The sequence below is a fragment of the Anas platyrhynchos genome, chromosome 4 (genome assembly GCF_047663525.1).
Source record: "Anas platyrhynchos isolate ZD024472 breed Pekin duck chromosome 4, IASCAAS_PekinDuck_T2T, whole genome shotgun sequence".
Lineage (NCBI taxonomy): Eukaryota > Metazoa > Chordata > Aves > Anseriformes > Anatidae > Anas > Anas platyrhynchos.
In genome coordinates, this window is record NC_092590.1 from 67,043,036 (window position 1) to 67,064,678 (window position 21,643).

Sequence of the window (21,643 nt, forward strand, 5' to 3'; positions counted from 1 at the left end):
CTATGCAGAAGTTTCTCAGTTCTCTACAGCTTTAATGATTTATTTATTTATTTTTAAATGGAAGGGTATAAGCATACTAACTGCCATTTTAAAAGAAGCTCTGTAGAGATGAGAGCATTAAAATTTAAGCAGGAGTTTTCATAGTAATAGCTTTCTAATGATGCCCTCTAGCAAAGAGATTTTGCTCTTAAAAAATCATTTTGTTTGTTCAACTCCAATGCTCTCCCAAGCCTCACTCGGATGGTCACAAATAGCAGACAAAACCCATCCTTATGAATACGGAATACTGAAGTATTAAAAAAGGAACAGCAAACTGTCACATACATGTAACGTGTGTAATAAATACAATGAAGCGAAGAGGTCTTTCTGAAGTTTCTAGTATAGAAACAATGTGAGTATGCTTGGAGGGAGACAAACAGGTAAGTAAATTCACACATTAAAAATAATAATATATATATATATGTGTGTATATATATATATAAAACTTTAAAATCTCCATGATTTAAGTATATTGTGTATTTATGGATTTTCCTGTATGGCTAGCATTATATTGTCAAAAAAATTGTAACACATTCATGACGAATCATGACACTATCTCTTCCCAATGTTCTTTCTTGTGATCAACAAAATTTAACTAGTCATCAAAATACTGCTCTTTCTGACTGTATATCTCTGGATGGTACTGTAACAAAAATAAATAACCACAATATATAATCTTCTCTGGCACTAACATTTTCCTTTACTTTATTTCTTTTATTTAGAACAGTAGAGTGCACATAAACACAGAAACTCAAGACCAGACTATGAGGAATTGCAAACCAGTGCAACTAAATCAAAGTCAAATAAGCTACTGTCTCAGCTGCTGTCTCCTAACAGTTTTTCTTTCTCACAACTTCATTACTTACTGGATTATGGGTTTCCAAAATCTGAATACATTCCAATTTTGACAGGGTTTTTGACATGCTTAGTTGTTCAAAGAGCAAAGCTTGTACACTTATGATAGCAGTATATAGCTCCAACATTTTGATTTTTTTAACAGTCTTTTGAAACTGTAAAGAAGCAATATACTCTCCAAGTTTATTTTCCAGATCACGCAGCTGACAGTCTTTCTCAAGCAGCAACTCGTAATTAACCTAAAAAAAATGAAACACAAAAGGTAACTAGATTAACATAAAACCTTAAAACCTTATGTGAACACTCATGATTTTACTACTCTGCAATTAACAAGCTGGATTAAAGCAGCAAAGAAATCAAAGCTGTTATCTTATAATGAGATACATTGTTTAAAAACACTTTTTTTTTTTTTTTAACATTCAATTTCAAGCTTTTACTGTATATAAATGATCAGAAAATATTGCAGGAAGGTAAGATACCAATTAGATTTTTTTTTTTTTGAGGCGGGGAGGAGTGTACAGGTAACTCTAATAATACTAACCTGGAATACAGGGTCTATGTTAATTTTTAATATAACAAAGGTAAAAATTAATAACACAAACAAATCTCTGCTTACATACAAGAGTGACTAAAGAGAAAGACAAAATACATCTTTCTAATTAGTTAAAAAAAAAAAAAAAAATGAAATCAACTTGCTTTAACTCAATGCCAGATATCCAAAATGATAGACACAGAGAAAACCCAAGGGTGAAAGGCAAACTGCATTCCCAAGCACAGAATCAGATGCAATGGTATTGATAAGCCCTCCATACTCTACCAGTGACTTTCACGGACAGTGAAATTGCCCCTGAATCTGTTTTTCTGCAGGACAATGTGGTTAGTGGCCAGCTGCGATTACCCTCTTTGGATGCTTCCATCTGAGCTTGTCACTCTAAGCTCCGTTTAAAGAAAAGGGAAAAGGTACTTTTGGTGTGTGTGTCATACCCTAAAAAAAAAATCTTTCTACTGATATGTAAGTGTGGATGTCTAGGTGAGACTACACAAAAAAACATCTGGGTAAGTGAATCCTCAAAGACATTAGATAAATTTCAATAATTTTAGCAAGCATTCACAAGCATGAGAGCTGCAACTCGATTACTTAGAATTTACATCAAGTGCTGCACTACTCACTGGATTTTGAACCCAGAATCTAAGCACAGAAACAGCCCAACTATGACAATGCTGGATAACTGAGCACAGGGTTTCTCTCACTCCATCTCTAAATTCTCTTCTGCTCCTAAAAAACATCCGAGAAGTTTCACAGCATGTAAAAAAGTTTTCAGAAATAATATTGGAGACTTAAGAAAATGCTTATTTAACATAAATGCTCAAGCAACCGCTCCCTGTGACAGAATGGAAGGACCACAGCCATCAGAGGAGGCATCTCAAACCCTTTGAAAGATATTTCAATTAAGTTACTGTCACTCAGAGCAGGTACTCCCATTTGCATACTATGGAAAGGTATCCCATCCAGTTTGGCCCCTCTCTTAACAAACAGGAAGAGAGGGATGTCCCTATTTAATTCAGATACCTACATGGTAGGTATCTTAGCATGGATCCTAAGGCATCCTGTATGTGCAGCCTTAATCTCTCTACAGTTCTACCTGTCTAGAAAATAGGAGTAATAAATAGATCTGTATGTTTATTAGAAAGGCTAACATTGTGTTTATAGTCCTCTGAGATATTCTGCAACATGGAATCACAGAGTTTTTACACAATAAATTCCATAATCTCAAACAAAATTTCTTTAAAATTATCTGGTTAGTTACAACATTTTACTAGCATAAGTAGCACTGTGTTGTACCACTAAACATACTCTTAGCCTTATCCCTTCATTAAAATTTTTGAGATGCCCAAAATTCACAATAGTAACCGAGAAGCCCAGCTTAAGGAGATGCTCCAGCAGGCCCGTCTTTGCCCAGGCAGCAGGCCCTGACGCTTGCTTTGAAGGAAGGCCCCAGGGAGAGATGGAGAGTAAAGCTCTAGCAGGCACTTGTCAACATACACCCTGTGGCACTGGTGAGTCACACCACTTATAGGAAAGAGAATTATAAAGTAGTTGGCCATCAAGTGCGAACAATAACACTGAAGGTGAACTACAGTCTTTAGACACTTTATGACTTGCATTGGCACAAGATCTTATTTGGCCCCTCAGCATATCTCTGCAAAAATAAAGAAAGATGATACATACTCAAGTCATTAACACCTTATTAGCCTTCTATTCACGTTAGCTTTGTATTCTATTCATGCTAATCGGAATTATATATCTTTGACTCTATTCACAGTTAACCTTAAAGCAGCATTTATGGAGACTGCCACCAAGCTTTTAGATCCCTGAGACAATAAACATGTAATATGATGCCCAAGAATTTTCTCTGGAAATTATATTGATAAGAAACTTGCCAAGAGAGATTGTGTTTCATCCAAATTCTATTACCCAGTAAATGAAGTTAAATTTACAGTGTGATTTGCAACCAAATATGCTTGTGGTATGTTCATGTGATATTCTCCAAAGTCTCCATTATATCATCTGGAATGTCCTTGAACACAAGGGAAGGAAGGTTACCATCATGAAGTATTTTTGAGTAATGTGAATTAAGCCAAGTACAACTCAAGAGTAAGATAGCATATAATTTTATTGTTATTTTTAACAAGTCTCCATCTTAAAAGACAGACGTTGTCTTTCAATATTACTGTTATCTAAAGAATTGATTTTGAAAAACATAGGTGTATGACATTAAAAATTAAGAAAGCATATGCATAACAAGCATATTGGATATTTGGGTTTGAAAGAAAATTCAGCTCAGAGATCACACTGGAAATAGAGTAAAACAAAATTCTAAAAATTAAAGTTGTTATTTTTTAGCACTAGAGGCAGAGATCTCCAGTGAAAACCAAAAGTGATGGCCAAAATTTGGAGTTATGAAAAAAGACCTGAGATGCCTCCAAGTGCTCATAAAAATAAATAAATAAATAAATAAATAAATAAATTATAAAGTAGATGACTTGTACTTTAGGCCAGATACCGAAATATCCATTGCTTGTTCCTACATTCCAGTTTTCAGTAGGAAATATTCAATATTAATATTACTTTTATGTATATATCTTCAATATTCAGGCAGGTGAGAAACAAGTAAAATGAATTTGAGACCTTTTCTTCTCTGTGTAATGCTTTTTACTGAAAAGCTACTAACATTAACATTTGCTGTCTAACCTCACAGTCCAACAGCTCATAAGCATTCAGAGGCCCATATTGTACTCTAGCAATACCAATTGGAAATCAAATGGAATCAAAAACTGCAGAACATTCTACGGATCATGACTTTGAATTAGATTGCAGAAGACAGACAAGCCCACCTGACTGGGGTTTGTTTTTTGTTGTTTCATTGTTTTATCTCGTCAAAACAAACAGATTTCCAAAATCCAAAATGTTATTTCAAGATATTCTTATGAGTCATTGACACAAGACAAAGGCCTGGAAGCCAAGATTATTCCACATATCAGTGCCGAGGTAAATTTTTAAACAAAATCTTTCTTTGAAAGCCTGTGAACAAGACAAACTTCTGCAATAAGACTCAAGTTTTTGTTTTGAACAGCATATGAATTAATGATTATACTGCTGATCTTTGTTATACCTCTGTCCTTTGAGACAGAGGATAAAGCTCTCAAAAGCAATTAGCAATTTTCAGAGCCATACTATCTGACTATCTGATCTTTTAAGGTCTCAGTTCTTAAGTTCCCACTGACTTGCCCTGAAAATGTATTTCATTACCTGTAATTCCAAAGACTTGTCTCATGCATGTCTATTACTATTGATTTTTTTTTTTTTTTTTTTTTAGCCCAGAAGGGTAAACAGAAGAAACAACGTGTTTTACCGCTGTCTTTTGTAAATGTTTTTTCAGAAAATAACTGCTACATCGACATGCCAAGTGCACAGGACACCTCAACACAGCTATGAAACACAGAGGAATTAGACAGTCTGCATACTATAAGACTAGGACTTAAACCTTCTTTTATGGCCTCTCAGCTCACTACATCCTGTCTACAACTTCTTCTCTGGCATGTCTGTTTTATAGGATTTCCAAACAATATATCCCACTGTTGTTTTCACAAGCATTGGCTAGAAAAAAGTTTATAGCTATCCTGTAGGCTGCAAGAACCCACAACACTACGTGAACACTGCATGAGAAAAGCAGCAGTGAACACAGGAGAAATAAAGCAGAACATTGCTCCATTGTTGTGGTTTTTTTGTTGTTGTTTTTTTCTTCCTCCGCTGTGAATTGGCTGTGAAAAATCAGATAGTTAATTCTGAGTTAGATGATAGAAGTGTTTACATTAATGCAAAATTTAGAAGCATATGATTCTAAATGAGGAATGAGGCAACAAACTGGAAAATGCAGAAAAAAAATGTTTCTTCTGTGATCAACATAATGTTTATTGCAGTACTTCTTTGTTCTAATGATAATGCGAGAACTAATGAGTTTCCTTAACAATAGTTTAGTTTCCTTATTGGGAAAAGCCCAAAGCATTTGGCTTTTTACAACTAATATGCAGTTGTACAATTAAAACAACGACAGGTATGCCAGATGGTGCATGTAAAACTAAAACAATGAGGCTTAGAGAAGCTAGCTTTCCAATTTTAAAATAAGATTCTAACAAAAGTTTAAGTCAATGATCACACCAAATGTGTTATCAAAACAAATGCCTAAGAGAAGGACATACACTCAATTGTCTTTTTAAGTAACAGTAAAAAAAATAAATAAAAAAAATGAAAGGAGATTTTGGAGATCATGGTATTAGGAATTGAAACCAAAAGTACAAATGCCTCCAGTTATGAATTAGATCCTTGGATAAGAGCTGTTAAATTATTAAAGACTGGTAGAACACACTTGGCCACTCTTTGCCTTCTTGCCTAAGCATCTGCTCTCAGTTTCAAAGATTGGATGTTGGACTAGACAAACCTTTGCTTTTACCATCTGCAACCAATAATAACAATATGCTAATCTCACATAAAAGTAAAATTATTTCTGAATAAACATATTGACCCATTACTTGGGATCCAGGTACAAAAAGTACAAGAAATAGGTGTACAAAATTTCTTCCAAATTTATAATAAAATTGGTATTGCAGTCATTTGTGAAATTATTTTTTACCTGCCATTGGAATGGTTTGCCCAGGGAGGTGGTGGAATCACCATCCCTGTGGGTGTTTAAGGAAAGGTTGGACATGGTGCTTAGGGACGTGGTTTAGTGGGTGATATTGGTGGTAGGGAGATGTTTGGACCAGATGATCTTGGAGGTCCTTTCCAACCTTAATGATTCTATGATTCTGCCAATTTCAACATCCAATGACACTTGTTCTGCCTAGTGCTTATATAGCTGAGCACTACTTACGTCTGTTGTCACTGTAATATACCTCAGATACAAAGAAGTAATATTACTTATATTTCACAAATGGGAAAATAAAGTAGAGAAAGGTTGAAGAAGTTGAATATCACATGGAAAGTCTATTGGCAGAGAAGGAAAAAACCTCCAAAACCCCATATTGACACTGGCCCTTCCAGTCCTCAAAGATTAACAATAGATTGGGATTAGGACCCTTTTAAAAGGTACCAACAAGAATCAAGGCTCCCCTTCAATGAGTTGTGTACAAATAAACTCAGTATAAAACTACTCAAAACATACTGGAATCTAAGAACCCATTTCTGCATTTTGAGTAGCATTAATAAGGCCCATGAATAAAATTTTGTTCAGCAGTGAAGCACAATCCACTGTTCTATGATTCTATAATTTGAAAGGTGTGCTAAGAAACCCAGAGTACCTAGGGGAATCTTGCAATCATGCATACACCAAGCCCCAGAACCACCAGAGGAAAAAAAGAGTGAGACATGAAAGCAGTTCTGTAACTAAGGTGCAAAAATTTAAACAGTCAAAACTATCAATCTTTAAATTCATCTTGACAAATGCAGGTATGAGTAAAAAGATAGACCATGCCACTGCACCACATGCCTTCTTTATCTGGATTTTATTCATGACTGAGAACTGTTATTCTTTAATTACTTAAAATATAGGTTCTGACCCCAGAAAAGGAAAATCTAACATTTACCTTATTCACATTTTCATCTTTCACCGAGTCTTCATAAATTAAAATTTTGTCCTGTAAAGATTTCTTCAGAATATCTATTTTATTTCTACTCCTGGATCCTGATTTTTTCATTTTAGAATGCTGCTGTGATAAGATGAGCAAAAAAGGCATTATTTGTAAGAGGTAGATGGATATGGTAACATTAAGATTATAACTTACTATTTTGGGCAGATTGACCAATTAATGAAACACTTGAAAAGGACAAATTTCACTGAGAAAATATTTCTGAAATGCATGTGCTGTGCATTCATTCTGATGATTCCTTTCAGACATTCAGATAAAACTGGAAACTCATTTTTAAAATTTCATTCATTTCATTTAAATTTCACTCACTCACTCTTTCCAGGAAAACTGCTATAAAGCTGGTTTTATACAACCTTTAGTAGTGACAATAAAAGATATTAACTGATACATAGTTTCCTCAGCACAGTTAAAAATGAACCAAGAAAATTAATTCAAGAACTGCATTGTTTTAGAGACACAGTATATGAATCACAAATGAACCTGGTATTATTAATAGGCACCACTTCATGTAATCAAATTATTCTTGACCTTTATATATCTTTACAAGAATATCAACTAAGTATAATGAACTCTCAGGGAAATGATAACACTTGTTCAACTATAAGGCTATTGCAAAGTCATTTTCCTTCTTAAGTAATTCAGAAATTATTAAGGTTTTGAACAAGCCTACTTCCTAATATAATTATCCCAAGTTAGTTTACACATTTAGAAAATGTAACTGAAGCAAAACAAAGCAAGGGAAAGTACTCCTTTTACAATGGTATCAGAAACATTATACAGGAAACAATTTTCTTTCTCCTGTTTAAGAATATAAAACAATTTATGATTCCAAAGATTTTGCATCTTACAAAAGGAATTTAACACCCTTCGCAGTGTTATTAAAAACAAAACAAAACAAAAACACAAATAAACAAACAAACAAAAAAAAAAAAAAAAAACAGTGCTAAATTTGATAGATATTTCTTGTTGGGAAAGCCTCTCTAACTTTAAATTTACTTATTAGATTGTCTAGATCATCTTATTATCTGGATTTAAAATAAACAAAATAAAACCACCTCTGTACACGTCCAATTATTTTGGAAAGACTAACCTGAAATCAAGCCCGTATTATTGCCAAGAGGCAACAATGTCCTTCCCTACTTTAGTGCCAAATTTAGTGAAGTAGAAGGTTTGCAAGCGAAATCTCAATTTGGGTTGTAAAGGACATAACTTGTCCCTGATATTCAGAATCAAGTTTATCATCTCTCCAGTTTTTGACATTTCAGTAGACTCTCCCCTTTTGGTCACCCAACCATTTCTTTATACAGATGCCTTCATCTTGGCAAGACTGGAGGACACATAAGCAGTAGATCTATGCAGGTGTATGTGAAGGAAGCATATCTGACTGCTGCTTAAACTGTTATCTTTAAGGTTTACTGATCCACACACAGAAGAAGCACACATCACTGTCATCTCTATGGAGAAACCATGGACTTCATCTGCAGATCAGGCCAACAACTGTGGATGCATGCATGAACACTTCATGCATCCCCACTCTGACCCCACATTGTGCCTACCTGTTTATTGGTCATTGCCAAATTTTGATCAACTTTCTGCAGCTCCACATCCCTTTGCTCCAGCTCAAAAGCCTGAAGCAAAGTTCTTGCTCTTATCTTGGGCAGAGCCAAGCTGCTGTCCACCTGAGAAAAGCAGCAGTGGAACTCTTGTCTCATTTTAAGCAATTCCTCTTCGGATAGTGAAAGGGGCAAACTTAGAAGATGCCTGTTAAAAGAAAAAACGAACAAACAAACAGAAAAACAAAACAAAACAAACAAACAAAAAACAACAATGAAAGCCGTTTGCTGTTCAGTGATACAGACAAAATTTAAAAGACATGCACAAGAATACTTTACAGGACCATGACCATCATTCTTTACATTGTGCATAAATCTCATTCATCTCACATAGGACTGAGCTGCCCAGAATGTTTAAAATATCCATGAGTATACCTTAAATTTTAAGTACAGTACTTCCTTGACTGCAATACATTATTTTCAAAAGGAAACACATTTGGAATAAAAAAATATAAAAACACAAATTTGAGCAAACTTCTTATGTACAGAATTATTCTACCACTTCAGACAACACAAACCCTGAATTTAGGGCTGTTGGGGCTGTAATCAAGACAAAGACTTCCTGTAAAGCCTCCCTGTGCTGTTTCTCAGCACTCAGCAGACCAAGCTACTGAGAGGGGAGAAAAATAAAATAAAATAAATCTCTGTATTATAAACTCATATATGTCATCTGCCCCATCACCAAGTGGTTTGACCTATTCTTTGTAAAAAAAACTTTTATCGGTCTGAACAACATGGATTATATTTCAACAGTTTAAATCACTCAAAAAGTTCCTATTTTGTCAAAGGAAGGTTCTCAACACAGAAGTCCAGGGAACTATTCCTCAGGTCAAGGTGACGTTGACTTAAAAATAGAACATGCTAAAGCCTAAATTCATCTTCCATTTTTTGACTAACCTTAGACTATATTCATGTTCTGATCTTGTGACTGAAATATTTAAGAGTATTTCATAAAAGTAGTTTAACTTTTCTTTTAAACAAATTCTCTTTCCCAAAAATGCATTTGCATTAAAAGCATGAACATCACTTTTTTTTTTTTTAAGTAGCTTATTATTATTATATTATATTATACTGTATGTTCCATTAAGACTGAAGCTTTAATTCAACATATCATAGTTATAAAGTACCTCATAGTTGCACTAAAATATCCCTGGGTTTAGAAATCCTGCATCTAAATAGATCCTATTTCTGTTTACTGATTCAGCAAAGTACTGTTACATCCTAAACTAAAACATTTTAATATGCTGTAAAGTTTTCACCTAAAAAAAATGAATGCAGTATTACTCCAAATAAGCATTTCCATTATACTTCCCATTTCTCATGTTGTCTTAAGACATTCATTAGAAGAAAATCAAGTGTGTGTGTGTATGTATGTGTGTGTGTAAAGACTGCAAATCACAATTTTGTAAAGTCTATATTTAATAAGGACTTTTAGCATTGAAAAAAAAAAAGTCTTCACAGGAACTTTGGACTAACTTATCTCTTCAGTAGCAACAAAAATGAAAAGCTATCAGTCAAAATAATTCTTCGTGAAAAATAGCAGATGAGAACACAAATGAAAGAGCTGGGACCTGTGATAGAAATCTCAAAATCAACAGTGGACTGAACATAAAGTGACAGATTTTAAGAGACTTTTGGTAGAGTAGTTGCATAATGCTGCAGTTTTTGTATGTATTTGCCAGTATTTTACTGGAAAAAAACAATCAGCTTACTATTGCAGTAAACAGATAGCATCTAACAATACATCAGGTGACACTGCAGACTAGAGCACAATTATCATGGAATCATAAGTTATAAAAACGAAAGACTTGCCGGGTCATACAATCTACCTCCTTGTTCTTGCAGGTCTGTTCTCAGCAATATATTCAGAGATAATAAGACAAGTTAGAAGATACACTGGAATAGCTTATTGAAAAAGTATTTAAAATGCTGAATAAAGTACAAGGACTTTGAAATTAAAAACTAAACTAGGACAGAAATGGATTTTTTTTCCTCTAACAAAGCAAGCTTGCAATGGGCAAGGTTTCTTTTCCTATTTCTTTTATGTGGCCTTACACTGTACAGCAGAAAAACTTACAGAGATGCTGTCAGGACAAAACTGCCTGAGCAAAACTGTTTTACTTTAAAGAAGAGGTATGAAGCAGCTTGGGGCCTCGGCATCAGCAGCACTCTGTCAGCACGACAGATTGGCCAAGTCTGATGTGTGGATCTCTTGAACCACAGAGGTACGCTACTGTGCTGTATATTTATGACATATGTAGAAATGCTTCTGTAAAGCATAAAATTAGCACCTGATGAATAAGGCTTGACTTGTTTCTGGAACGAATGTATCAAAATTGAGTGCAGGGCTCATTAGGCCTAACATAGTAAATGACATTTGCAAAGTGTTGGACCTCTGAGAACAAACCAAGAATAATAATGAAAGATGCACAAGTGACACCTGGTACAAAGTGAAGTGAAGTATAAAAATATCACTCCACCTTTCGGTTTCAAAAATTCTGTTTCCTGGAAACTCTACTGAGGTGTCAGACTGTCAGTGCATGTTGCTGGCTCTGCAGGGCCTGAGCACTTGTGAGAAATCAATTCCCAGGTGCTTGACATATAATTGATCATTAACAATTACATTCAGACAGGTATGACAACTCCTAGCTCATCACTGTTTACAAGAATAACTAAGAAAAAGACATAGAGATACTTGCATGAATACCGATTGTTCCCAACTCCTTATTTTTTTTTGTTCCAAAAACCTAGCTTCCAGTTCTTGGCTTAGTTTTTGTCTTGTGAGCTGCAGCAACTCTTCAGCGACCATGCTCTTTTCATGTTCTTCCCTTTCAAGTTGTTCACGTTTAATAATGATCTCTTTTTTATGCTCTTCTACAACTTCCAGCAGGAACATCTTTGGCACGTTGAGCTTTACCAGTTCTTGTACAAATATTCCATACTGAACACGCTTAAGCTCTTCAATAGTTTTCTCTGCTAGATTAAATATAAGGTCTTTCAGCTCTTCACTGGCCTCATTATCAAGCTTTTCAGTAAGTTCTTCAAATTCAATGGCATGATCATTCAAAAGATTTTTCCAGTGGCTCAGGTAGTGAGTGACCTCCTTAGTGGTTTTGAAGGGGTCCCCAAGTGACAGCTGCTCCTTTCGATGCTCTTTCTGCTGATTCATTTTTTAAAAGAGGAACAAGATTAAGAAGGAACAGCCCTCAAATTCCAGCTCTTTAATTACATATTGCATAGCAAAGCAAAGTTTCTACTTTTGGTTTTGAGTGTTCTCGAAACTACTTTTCAGCATCCAGAGACTAACTTAGTCCTCGACATTATGGCTTTGTGTGCATCAAGCAGGCCTATCATAATTTGGATTATTGATAGAAGGGCTAACACCTAAAAAAAGGTATGACCTTGTGGTTTGACGTAGTGACAAACAGCTGAATTGTAATGATCTGGCAGTGTTCCAGAAGTAACAAATCAATCAAACAAATACCAACGAAGAAGAAGAAAAAAATTTTTTTTTGTTGTTTTTGATTTTCTCCTTCTTCTTACAGTAAGCAGCAATTTCACCAGAAGGCTAAACCAAAGCTACCTATACTGACAATAAAGACAACAAAGATGGAAGTCTCCATCTTTATGCCTATTGTCCCTCTTTGTAGTGACATCTGTTAAAGAGTAGAAAACACTGAAACACATATCCCACAAAAGGTAAAATTAATCTCACTTAATTTTGGTCACCTAGAGATATATCACCTAACCCAATGTAAAGAATCTAATGTAGTTTTTCCTACATCCCTTAGGCAGAGTTTTGTAGTTGACCTGCAGGAGTTTTAACTGTGCAATAAAAACCATTTATGTCCCAGCCAGAAAATCCACAGAAAACAATGACTGCAACAGATCTGTGCCATCTGCCTCACTGATTCCAGAACCTCAGCTGGTCTTTTGCCTGTCTGCACAGAGGTTTGTAACACCTCCCTGGAACAGGTACAACTAACTAGATAGGCTTCATGAGTTTCTCTACTTAGGTCAATTTCTTGCATTTTTTAATTTTTATTTTTTAAAGAATAGCTGTTAATATCTGAATACTTAACACAGCAAATGGAGGCACACAGATAAAAAGAACAGATATTATTTTCATCTGCGCTCCTGGCAGCGTCGACCCCCATCCTAAGAACTACACTTTACTTTCCAACTCATTTAATTTCTTCACGTTAAGCCCTGTGAAAATAAATATACTGAAAATAATTACCTTTTGCAGCATTTCCCGCCTTCGCTTGATAATGAGTTTCTGATGAAGCTTTTGCTTTTCTTGTTTCAAATCATGATCAAATTTCTGCTTAACAGAATTAATTTCAGTCTCAGCTCGATCCAGCAGAAGTCCCAAATGACTTTCAGGTAGATGACCTGCTCTGTAATAATAGTGTTTGAAGTCTGTTATCCTAAATTCTTATGAGCAAAAGGATATTTGAAGTAATTAGTACCATTCAAAGGCTCAACAAAGTAGCCACACAGAAAGATCTTATTTTTTTTTTTTAGCAGTAGTATCTGGGGAGACTCAAAGAAACAAGTGGATAATAGTCATAATCTCAAAGATGAGTGCAAAATGAAGGCAGTTTGTGAGAGTAGAGTGAAGGTTTATAAAGAAGGAATGTGAAGAAGGAAAGAAGGGAAGGCAAATGCAAAACCAACTACATATCAGTTAGTAATGTAAGCAAAATTCAAATGAGACATTTTAAACCTTATATATTATTTAAAATATTTACATTTTTCATTTAACACCACTGGAATGCAACTCTGGATGTCCTTTCTAAATCCTAGTTAGAAACAATTTTCTCTTCTAAGGATGTAATTTAACCAAATAAAAACATTTAAAAATTATTTTAAAGATACAAAGCAGCCATATCCACGAACAGACTTAAATTCACATTTTCTATTGCATTTAAATCAGAAAATTTTTAAACATTTCCAGTTACCAGTGAAATACAATACTCTGACAGCGCAAATCCCCACTTATTAAGCGCACAGAACTTTCAAATTGAAGTTTAAGACAATGGTCTACCTCCAGTTGCTGTACTACTTAACATCAAAGAGTAAGCAAAATCCCAATTGTAGTTATTTAGATAGCATAATAGTTAAGAAAATCTCCCTCTCCATAAACTCAAATTGAACTTCTAAAATTTCCCACTATCCTATTTACATCAGAATTTTCCCAAATCTTTCTCAGAAAACAGAAGAATAAATGAAAATCATAATGCAGTCAGACAAGGCTGTTGGGCATTTTTAACTTAAATTTTTTAATATTAAGTATAGTGAGCTTCCAAAATCGTAAGACATGAACATTATTCACAGAGCTTGGATTCAAAAAAAATTTTGTAAAATCTCTGAAAATCAAGACATTAATATGTTGCTCTTCCAAGTCCCCATTCCAATATAATACCTAGCATAAATAAATAATAAACTAGAGAAGTGGCTAAAGCTCGGAATCTACCACCACAATCCTTTTCCAGAAAGTACAGGATCTTATTCTATTAGGATTTGTTGATACTGTCATAGCTTTATTCCAAGCAAAATCTTCAAAATACAAGCTAAAAGAAATAACACAGGAGATGTACATCTTAGCTTGTTTGCAGGCACTGCAAGAGAAATGTGGTATCCAGATTCCACAGTTCACACCTCTCCATCTACTGCTCAAGCATCTGCAGGTATCTGAGTAGGCCACAAAATATCCCCTGCATACTGAGAGTGCTGGAAAGAAACTCTGAGCTGTTTTATTACACAGTTAGGTCAACCAGACAGGGCTTTCTTTTACACAGGTTTCTTCCAACATCTGCTGATTTTTTCTGATCTTCTACAGAAGGCAGATTAAAATACCTCTCAGTAACTTGAGAGCATCATTCACAGATCTTCTGGCAAAGTCATTTTTGCCTTGAAAGCAAATAATTTCAGTGTTGTGTCCAAAAAAAACCAACAATAACAGACTCAACAGCACCAAGTTTTCTATCTATATTTGTTAGCTCTAATACCTCCTTTCCATCAAGCCTAAGGCAAAAGATTAGTGAATCAAAAGGTAGATTTATTATAGTGAGAAAGTAAGGTAAGGTAATAACCAAGATATTATTTTGAACACCTTCAGCTTGCCTCGTGTTAAAGAAATAAACTCAGCCTTGCTGTATCCAATTAAAATCCCTGTCTGAGGCAGTGAAAGGGACTGCAATAGAAAAAGATGGATGTGTCGGAACCATCCCACAAATGAAAAATTTCAGAAGAGCCATGTTGATGTTACTGAACTTCAGCTACTTCAGGATTTCACCCACTGAGCTGGCATATTGCCATCACAATTGACGGAAATAATTCAGGACAATAAATGCCTTATACAGAAAATAGCTACAAGCAGAAAAGGTTAAGAGATGACGAAAAAGCTTTATACTGACGCATTACCACTGGATGTGTTCGCTTTCTAATGCCTAGTTCCTGAAAGGTCCAGCAAGACAGATCGGAAAACTACTTTGGTTATATCAAGATCCGCCCAAATGAAGAATATTCACAAGAATAAAAGACCAACATAAGATGTTTTGCTTTGATCTTTTATGTCAAAGATAATCAACTGCCTACTTTAAAACAGTTCACAAGAAATGCTTGAGGCCTCATAAATATTACAATTTTTGGAGAAATTTATAAAGGAGCTTGAATTGTTCATAACTAGCGAATCAGCAGAACTGGAGTAAGCTTTTTAGGAGACCAAAGAAGAAATTAAACTTCTTGTGAGAGTGCTGATACTCACTAAAGAACAATGCTACATGCTACAAAATGCTGTAGTTTAAAAATGTCACGAACCTGGCACCTCTGGGTATACCCGGAACAACATCAGGCTAAATATTGCCTCAAGTATCACCTTTTGACTCATTTATTTGTTGAGGGAAAACACAAAACCCCTAGCTAGACAACCCTACAAATCTATAATTACCATCTGAATTTTAGAACTTGCTTTCTTGTGTTTTGGCATTGCAGCTCACAGACTTGCTTTCCAAACAGCACTGAGTACACACAGCCAGTCCTAACAAATGGGATATTTTATTTAATTGCTATCTATAGAAAGCTCAGCTTGAAAACTGTGGCTGCCTTACTTCATTTAAAATCTTCACAAATCTCCCTGGAATTGTTTTGTCTTGGTTTCATTTTGCTTTTTATAACCTTTATTTCTGGCTATACACAATCTTTTTCATGTTAATTTTGAAATGCCTTTCTACCTGATGAATTCTAAATATCCTCTCTCCTTATCATTTATTTGCTGTTTTATGTATTCCTTATTTCTGTTTACCTGTGGTATATTAGTTTCTCTTCTCAATATAAATAGCTCTGCATTTCAGCATGCCATTTTTAACTGTAAGTTTAAGAACCAATGTTAGGCATAACAGACTAAGACAGACCTGTGTTTATATTTAGACAAGCAAATTCAATGCTAATATGAAACTTAAGAGGATATTATGAATACAAATTTAAAGTACCAAACCATCAAACCAAAGTACATCTGCTCAAATTGTAACGCACCAAATTGTAAATATTCCCCAAATCAGTTCAGAGTTAAAAACTGAAATCTAAGTCTTCCTAGCACATACTTCCTCTGGGTTTATACAAGGATATTTCAGTCTGCTTGTAGAAGAAAGTCTAGCAAATAATTTGTATTACTAGATTCTGGAGCTTTATAATCTCAACATCTAAAGAATAAATAACGTAACAGTTTGGCCAAAATTTGCCTGAATGGAATTCATGCCCTAGAAGGTATGGGAAGTTACAGAAAAATAAGTACTTCTATACTCAAAAAATCAGATGGGATTTCTTCTCTACAAATGTCAACTACGGACATGTTTCCTTTGTCTGCAGAGTACTACCACTCTATGAAGTTTAAACAGAGAGTAATACAGAATTTATTTTTCGTCGTGTTAACGATGCTTTAAGGGAGAAGAGGTTGATTGTTTTTGCAGAGGGTTTGGGTTATTTGTGTGCAAGCATCCCTCCCATTAAAATATATTTTTGGGGATGAGATCTACAAGGTCTTGAATTACTAATACTAGATGTTTCCTCTCCATTCAGTTGTTAATATGTTTTTTGACTATTAAGTGCAGCAACAGGCATACAACTATTTTTTCAGCTTGAGAAGTCCCTGTTGTTCATTTCAATTATTTGATCCATGGATGCAGTGGTTGTACTGGTTGTACAGAAAAGAGTTTCTCGTTAAGGCTCTTCACATAACGACATCTGTGAAAACATCTCGGAATTTCTTATATATATTTCTTTAAGAATTTCTTATATAATCCAATTCTAAAAAGAAGCATGAACTGATGGAAAGGAACTCTCTGTGGAAGATGTGCCTAAATTGTATTTCCTATGCCAAGAGATTTATTTTTGTCTTTGAGCCACACAGCTGCAGATTTTAGCAAAACAGGCAAAGTAGTGCAAGCATACTGGAAGAACCTCTCTCTGATCAACAAAATCTTGAGGCTAAACTTAGAGTATGATTCCAACATGGCAGCAAACAGGAGAAATAAAAAGATTAGCAAGCAAAGGTTAAAAAAATAGGTAAATTAGATTATCATATCAACAGATGCAATATTTGGTAATTTTTAAACTGACTTTAAAACTGACTTAAAAAAAACAGTTGAGATATTTACCTTTCCATCTTATTAATGAGAGCTGATATCTGGGTTGCTGCTGCATTTATAAGAGTAGAAGCTTGAGAATCCATTAACTGTACCTTACTTATGAGATACTCTCTGTAAGCAAATCTTCTATTCAGATGGTATTTCTTGCTAGCTTGCAAAAAATCCATTAACTCTTCAATGTCTCCCTACAGGAAGGAATGCAAACAAATATATCTAATTAGATGTAATATTAATTTCAACTAACACCTATGGATATCAGGCCAAATTTGTTCATTAATAGCAAAAAGGTAAAAAGGTGAAAAAACAGTGAGCTTATATATATATGTATATTACAGCATACATATGTTGCGTAGATAACTAAATTTCCATAATGATATCTATATATTTTTGAATGTTATTCCTATGAAAATTAGTTATAACAAGTGCTAACATATGGATAATATCTTCTATATATGAGTGCAAATATTTTTCTGACACATTTCACAAAAGTTAGTGTGGATTTGGATTCTGTCATTAAGTTAGGAATGAAGCTGTCATCCTATTACCTGTATTTTAGAGTAATCTTGCACTAATGTTTTAGCTGCTTCCAGTTTCAGTTCTCCCTTTAAGGCAGCATTTGTTATCTGTGTAAAAAAGATGTTATGGAGCTCCTTTCTCTGGGAAATAGCCAGCTGTCTATAAGCTTTTGCAAAATATTCCTCCTGCTTTACCAGAAGGAACCTCTTCAGGTGGTCCTGCTCCAGCCTGTGAAGTCTATCCAGAAGAGTTCTGTATTCAACAGCAGGCTGCAGAGAAGAGAAAAATAAATAAATCTGCAGTGATATTCAGTATTTAACATTTTTTAAATTATCAGTGCTACTAGTTCATATGTATTTTATGCATACTCTGATTACTGTCATTTCAGGTTTGAATGCAAATTAATACTAAATCAATGTACACTTCCCATATTTTTCATCTGTTGGAATTATGGGTTGCACAACAGTCAGTTTATAATCCAGGTAACACTTCCGAGGCTTTGTGAAGTCTTTTTAGAATACACATGAAATAAATTTCTTATGTTTCATCAATACTGAAACCATATTAAAATTGAATAGACTTCAAAAATTCAGAAAAAAAAAGAAAGAACAATAAGTATACATTTTGAAAACAATGTAAATTAGAAAAAATACTCTACTGCAAATCTTTAAAAGTTCTTATTATCAGTGACCTACTTTATCTATTGGTTTCTAAAAATTAATCCAAGAGCACCACTTTAGAGTTACAACAATGGTGCAAAATTAAATAGCAATTAATTTAAAAGCCTCTTCACAAGAAATACTTTCTCATAGTTCTCTAGTAAGAACTATCATATTCATAGTTTTAATCTCAGATGGCATAAACTCATTTTAGAATCAAAAAATACATGTCCCAAAGAGCAAAGAATGTTTCTAATGTTAGCAGAGCTACTAAGCAGTAGTCTTGTTGGTCTTGTTCCAAATTTCATTCTACTTATATGGGGAGAGCTGTCCTCTGCACTGAGCCCCCCCACAGGTCACCCCTCATTTGCAAGTGATGCATTGCAGGCAGCAAACAATGAATCCCAAAGGGTAGGGAATATACATTGTGTTTTAACTGAAAAGGGTGAACATGCTGCTGCTGCAGCTGTTTTTTACTGTTGTTTTTCAGATGTCACCCACTGGCAGGAGCTCAAGTGTAAGCCATGCCTAGCTCTCCAGCATCTCCTTTTGGGCCAGGTTCCACAGGAAGTATTAAAACAAATTCCTTCATAGATCCTGGTGCTTTTTGCTACATTCTCTCAGAAAGAATAATTACTATAACAGTTTTAGGGGAGAAAGGTGGATAACAGGACATAAGTAGATGATAAATGCATGAGGACAAGAATTGGACTGGATTTAATTCTTTCACTGATTGTTAATATTCAGGATTTCTAATATAAACCAGATTGAAACAATATCAAGTATATTTTGTGCAAAGAAAAACTGCTGGACTAAGAGCATATTTAGTGAGAGTTCACTGGAGTCACAATCTAAAATGAGCTGGAAACCCTAAACAAGTTCAGCTGACTTTCATAAGTCCACCAGCTTTTTCCACATAACGGCCTGATAAATTGAGGTTCTTTCAGAGAACCTCACCATACTATAGTACCTTTGATGGGTACCCTCAGCAAAACACTTTTCTCTAAACTATTCTTACGAATTGTCATGAAGTCCGTAAGAATTATAGGTACATGGTATGCAAATAATCAAGCATTTTTTACAGAATGCCAGAAACTTATGTCTACAATAACAGTATACATAAGAATGTGTAAGGAAATATACTGGTATAGCAGAATCTACTCCAAATAAAGCTTATTTTGTCTCTATAACACAAATGAATCAGACAGCTCAAAATTCAAAAGTGACACATCCAATACCCACGCATCCACTTGCACATCCAGAAACGAATCCCCACTGGTAAATAATGAACTGTACTATTTATTCCCACAAGTCATCCTAATAAACTGAGTTATAGACAAGCATGAAACATTAACTTGGGTACGTTAGCACTTTAAGGTTACAGAGGTAGAATATTCAAAACCTAGCAGAATTCCCTCCAGACACAAAGTGAAAAGGAAAAAGATCAGCCCATTTTATTGTAAAAAATTCATTATACTTGAAAGATGGCATTGAAGAACAGAGCATGATTTTGCAGATAGGATGCTGGACCAGAGGATGTTAAGACTTGGGCACTACTTCCAACTAATGACTACCTATGAAATCCCAGGCAATACTACCCATTCAGAAAGAGATCTTTGGATGAAAGGAACACACATAAGCATTAAGATTTTACTTAAGCAGAGCCTCTTAACTTGTAAAGAATTATTTTCTGTCGGAATACAAATTATCTCTCTCTTCCCCAGAGGCTATTTTCAAGAGAAGTCCACTGCCTGCTTTGCATATAGACTGTTGTTTGTGCCTTCACTTGGTCTGGAAGAAATCAGCCTTTGGTGGAGCTTATATATTAATTTCATTCAAAATAAGAATATAAATTTTGGAGATTTTTTACCTAGATTGTTAGGTGTATGATGCAGATAAGGTTTATGATTCTGCTCTGAATGTGCAATATACTTTACACAGTGTCTGACTGGAGCTCTTTGGAATCGCTACCATACACAATAACAAATAATAATACACTAATTTGCAAGGGGGCTAGAAGTGACTATGCAATAAATAAATAAATACAAATCAGGGTAACAATAGCCTTTTGTTTTCAAGTGTCATTGATACTCTTGATATAATTTCATTTTCCTGGAAAAGTAAAACACACAGAAAATGTCTATTCAATCACTCTATTCATCAAATCTGATTTTCTGAACACTTTTAAATTGTATAGTCTTAGTCTTCTAAGAGAACAACTCAGCCATCCTAGTCTAAAAGAGAAACCATCTACATAAAACCACATCATGCAAAGTATCTTGATTTACCTTTTCATTCACTTTCTTTATTAATTCTTCAGCTTCTTCATTTGCAGCTCTCTCTTTTTGGCGTTGAGCCTCCATTTTCTTCCTAGTTTCCAGATTACATTCAGCTGTGAAAGCCACGACCTTTCTTTCATATTCTTCCTGTATCTCCTTCTCCATTGCTAGAAACTGTTTTTTAAAAATTGAACTCATCCTCTTCTCCACATGAGGAAAGAGGCTGTGACTTAAGACCATGTTCTTCATCATGATAGCAATCACTTCTTTACATATTTGCATTCGATATGCCTCCAAATCAGCATCTGCCCGAGTCAGGCTGGCAACCTCCAAGCTGTAGAAAGGCAATGGGGATTGTTTAAAATCTCAGACAGGTAATTTCTACCATAAAACTAGGATAAAATAAGTCTAGAGACTTATTCAATGCTGTGTAACTGAGAATGGCAGTCAGACAAGTGCAGAAATATCTCAGCACATGAGTTTACTAATCATGATAGTAATCATTCATTTAAAAGTAGAGTGAACTGATTTCTAGTAAAGTAGCTTCAATGATATATGTATGTATACATACACTCCTGGTTTAGACTGAAAAAGGAAAAGCTTTACTTTAGAACACAAAACTTTCTCTCAATTTGAAAGCAAACAAAAACCTCCAACAAAAAATAAACCTATGTTGGGAAGCACATACTGCAGATGAAGTATTTGAATGGACTATAAATTTTGCTGACTCTGTAAAACAGTTCTAAACTCACTGACCCATCCATATTAATGCATTACTGGTTTGTGTTCTCCTTTGGTATATTTCCTTCCCTGCAGGGAAGAGG

At 34.7% G+C, this 21,643-nt stretch overlaps 1 protein-coding gene across 4 annotated transcripts in view; it reads right to left on the reverse strand.

The window, feature by feature from the left end:
- Positions 1–21,643, reverse strand: part of EVC2 (EvC ciliary complex subunit 2) — a 71,270-nt gene that overhangs the window by 13,695 nt on the left and 35,932 nt on the right. Inside the window, exons 10-18 of one of the 4 annotated variants that reach the window (XM_038178250.2) lie at positions 20,829–21,153; positions 18,076–18,150; positions 17,911–17,988; positions 17,375–17,550; positions 12,955–13,114; positions 11,414–11,874; positions 8,658–8,862; positions 7,039–7,161; positions 906–1,133 (exon numbers count right to left, since the gene is read on the reverse strand). In XM_038178250.2, the coding sequence (XP_038034178.2) occupies positions 906–1,133; positions 7,039–7,161; positions 8,658–8,862; positions 11,414–11,874; positions 12,955–13,114; positions 17,375–17,550; positions 17,911–17,988; positions 18,076–18,150; positions 20,829–21,153 (1,831 nt within the window). Of the gene's footprint in view, positions 1–905; positions 1,134–7,038; positions 7,162–8,657; positions 8,863–11,413; positions 11,875–12,954; positions 13,115–17,374; positions 17,551–17,910; positions 18,151–20,828; positions 21,154–21,643 lie in introns of all 4 variants that reach the window. The other 3 variants (XM_038178248.2, XM_038178249.2, XM_027457402.3) reach the window with 3 other exon arrangements.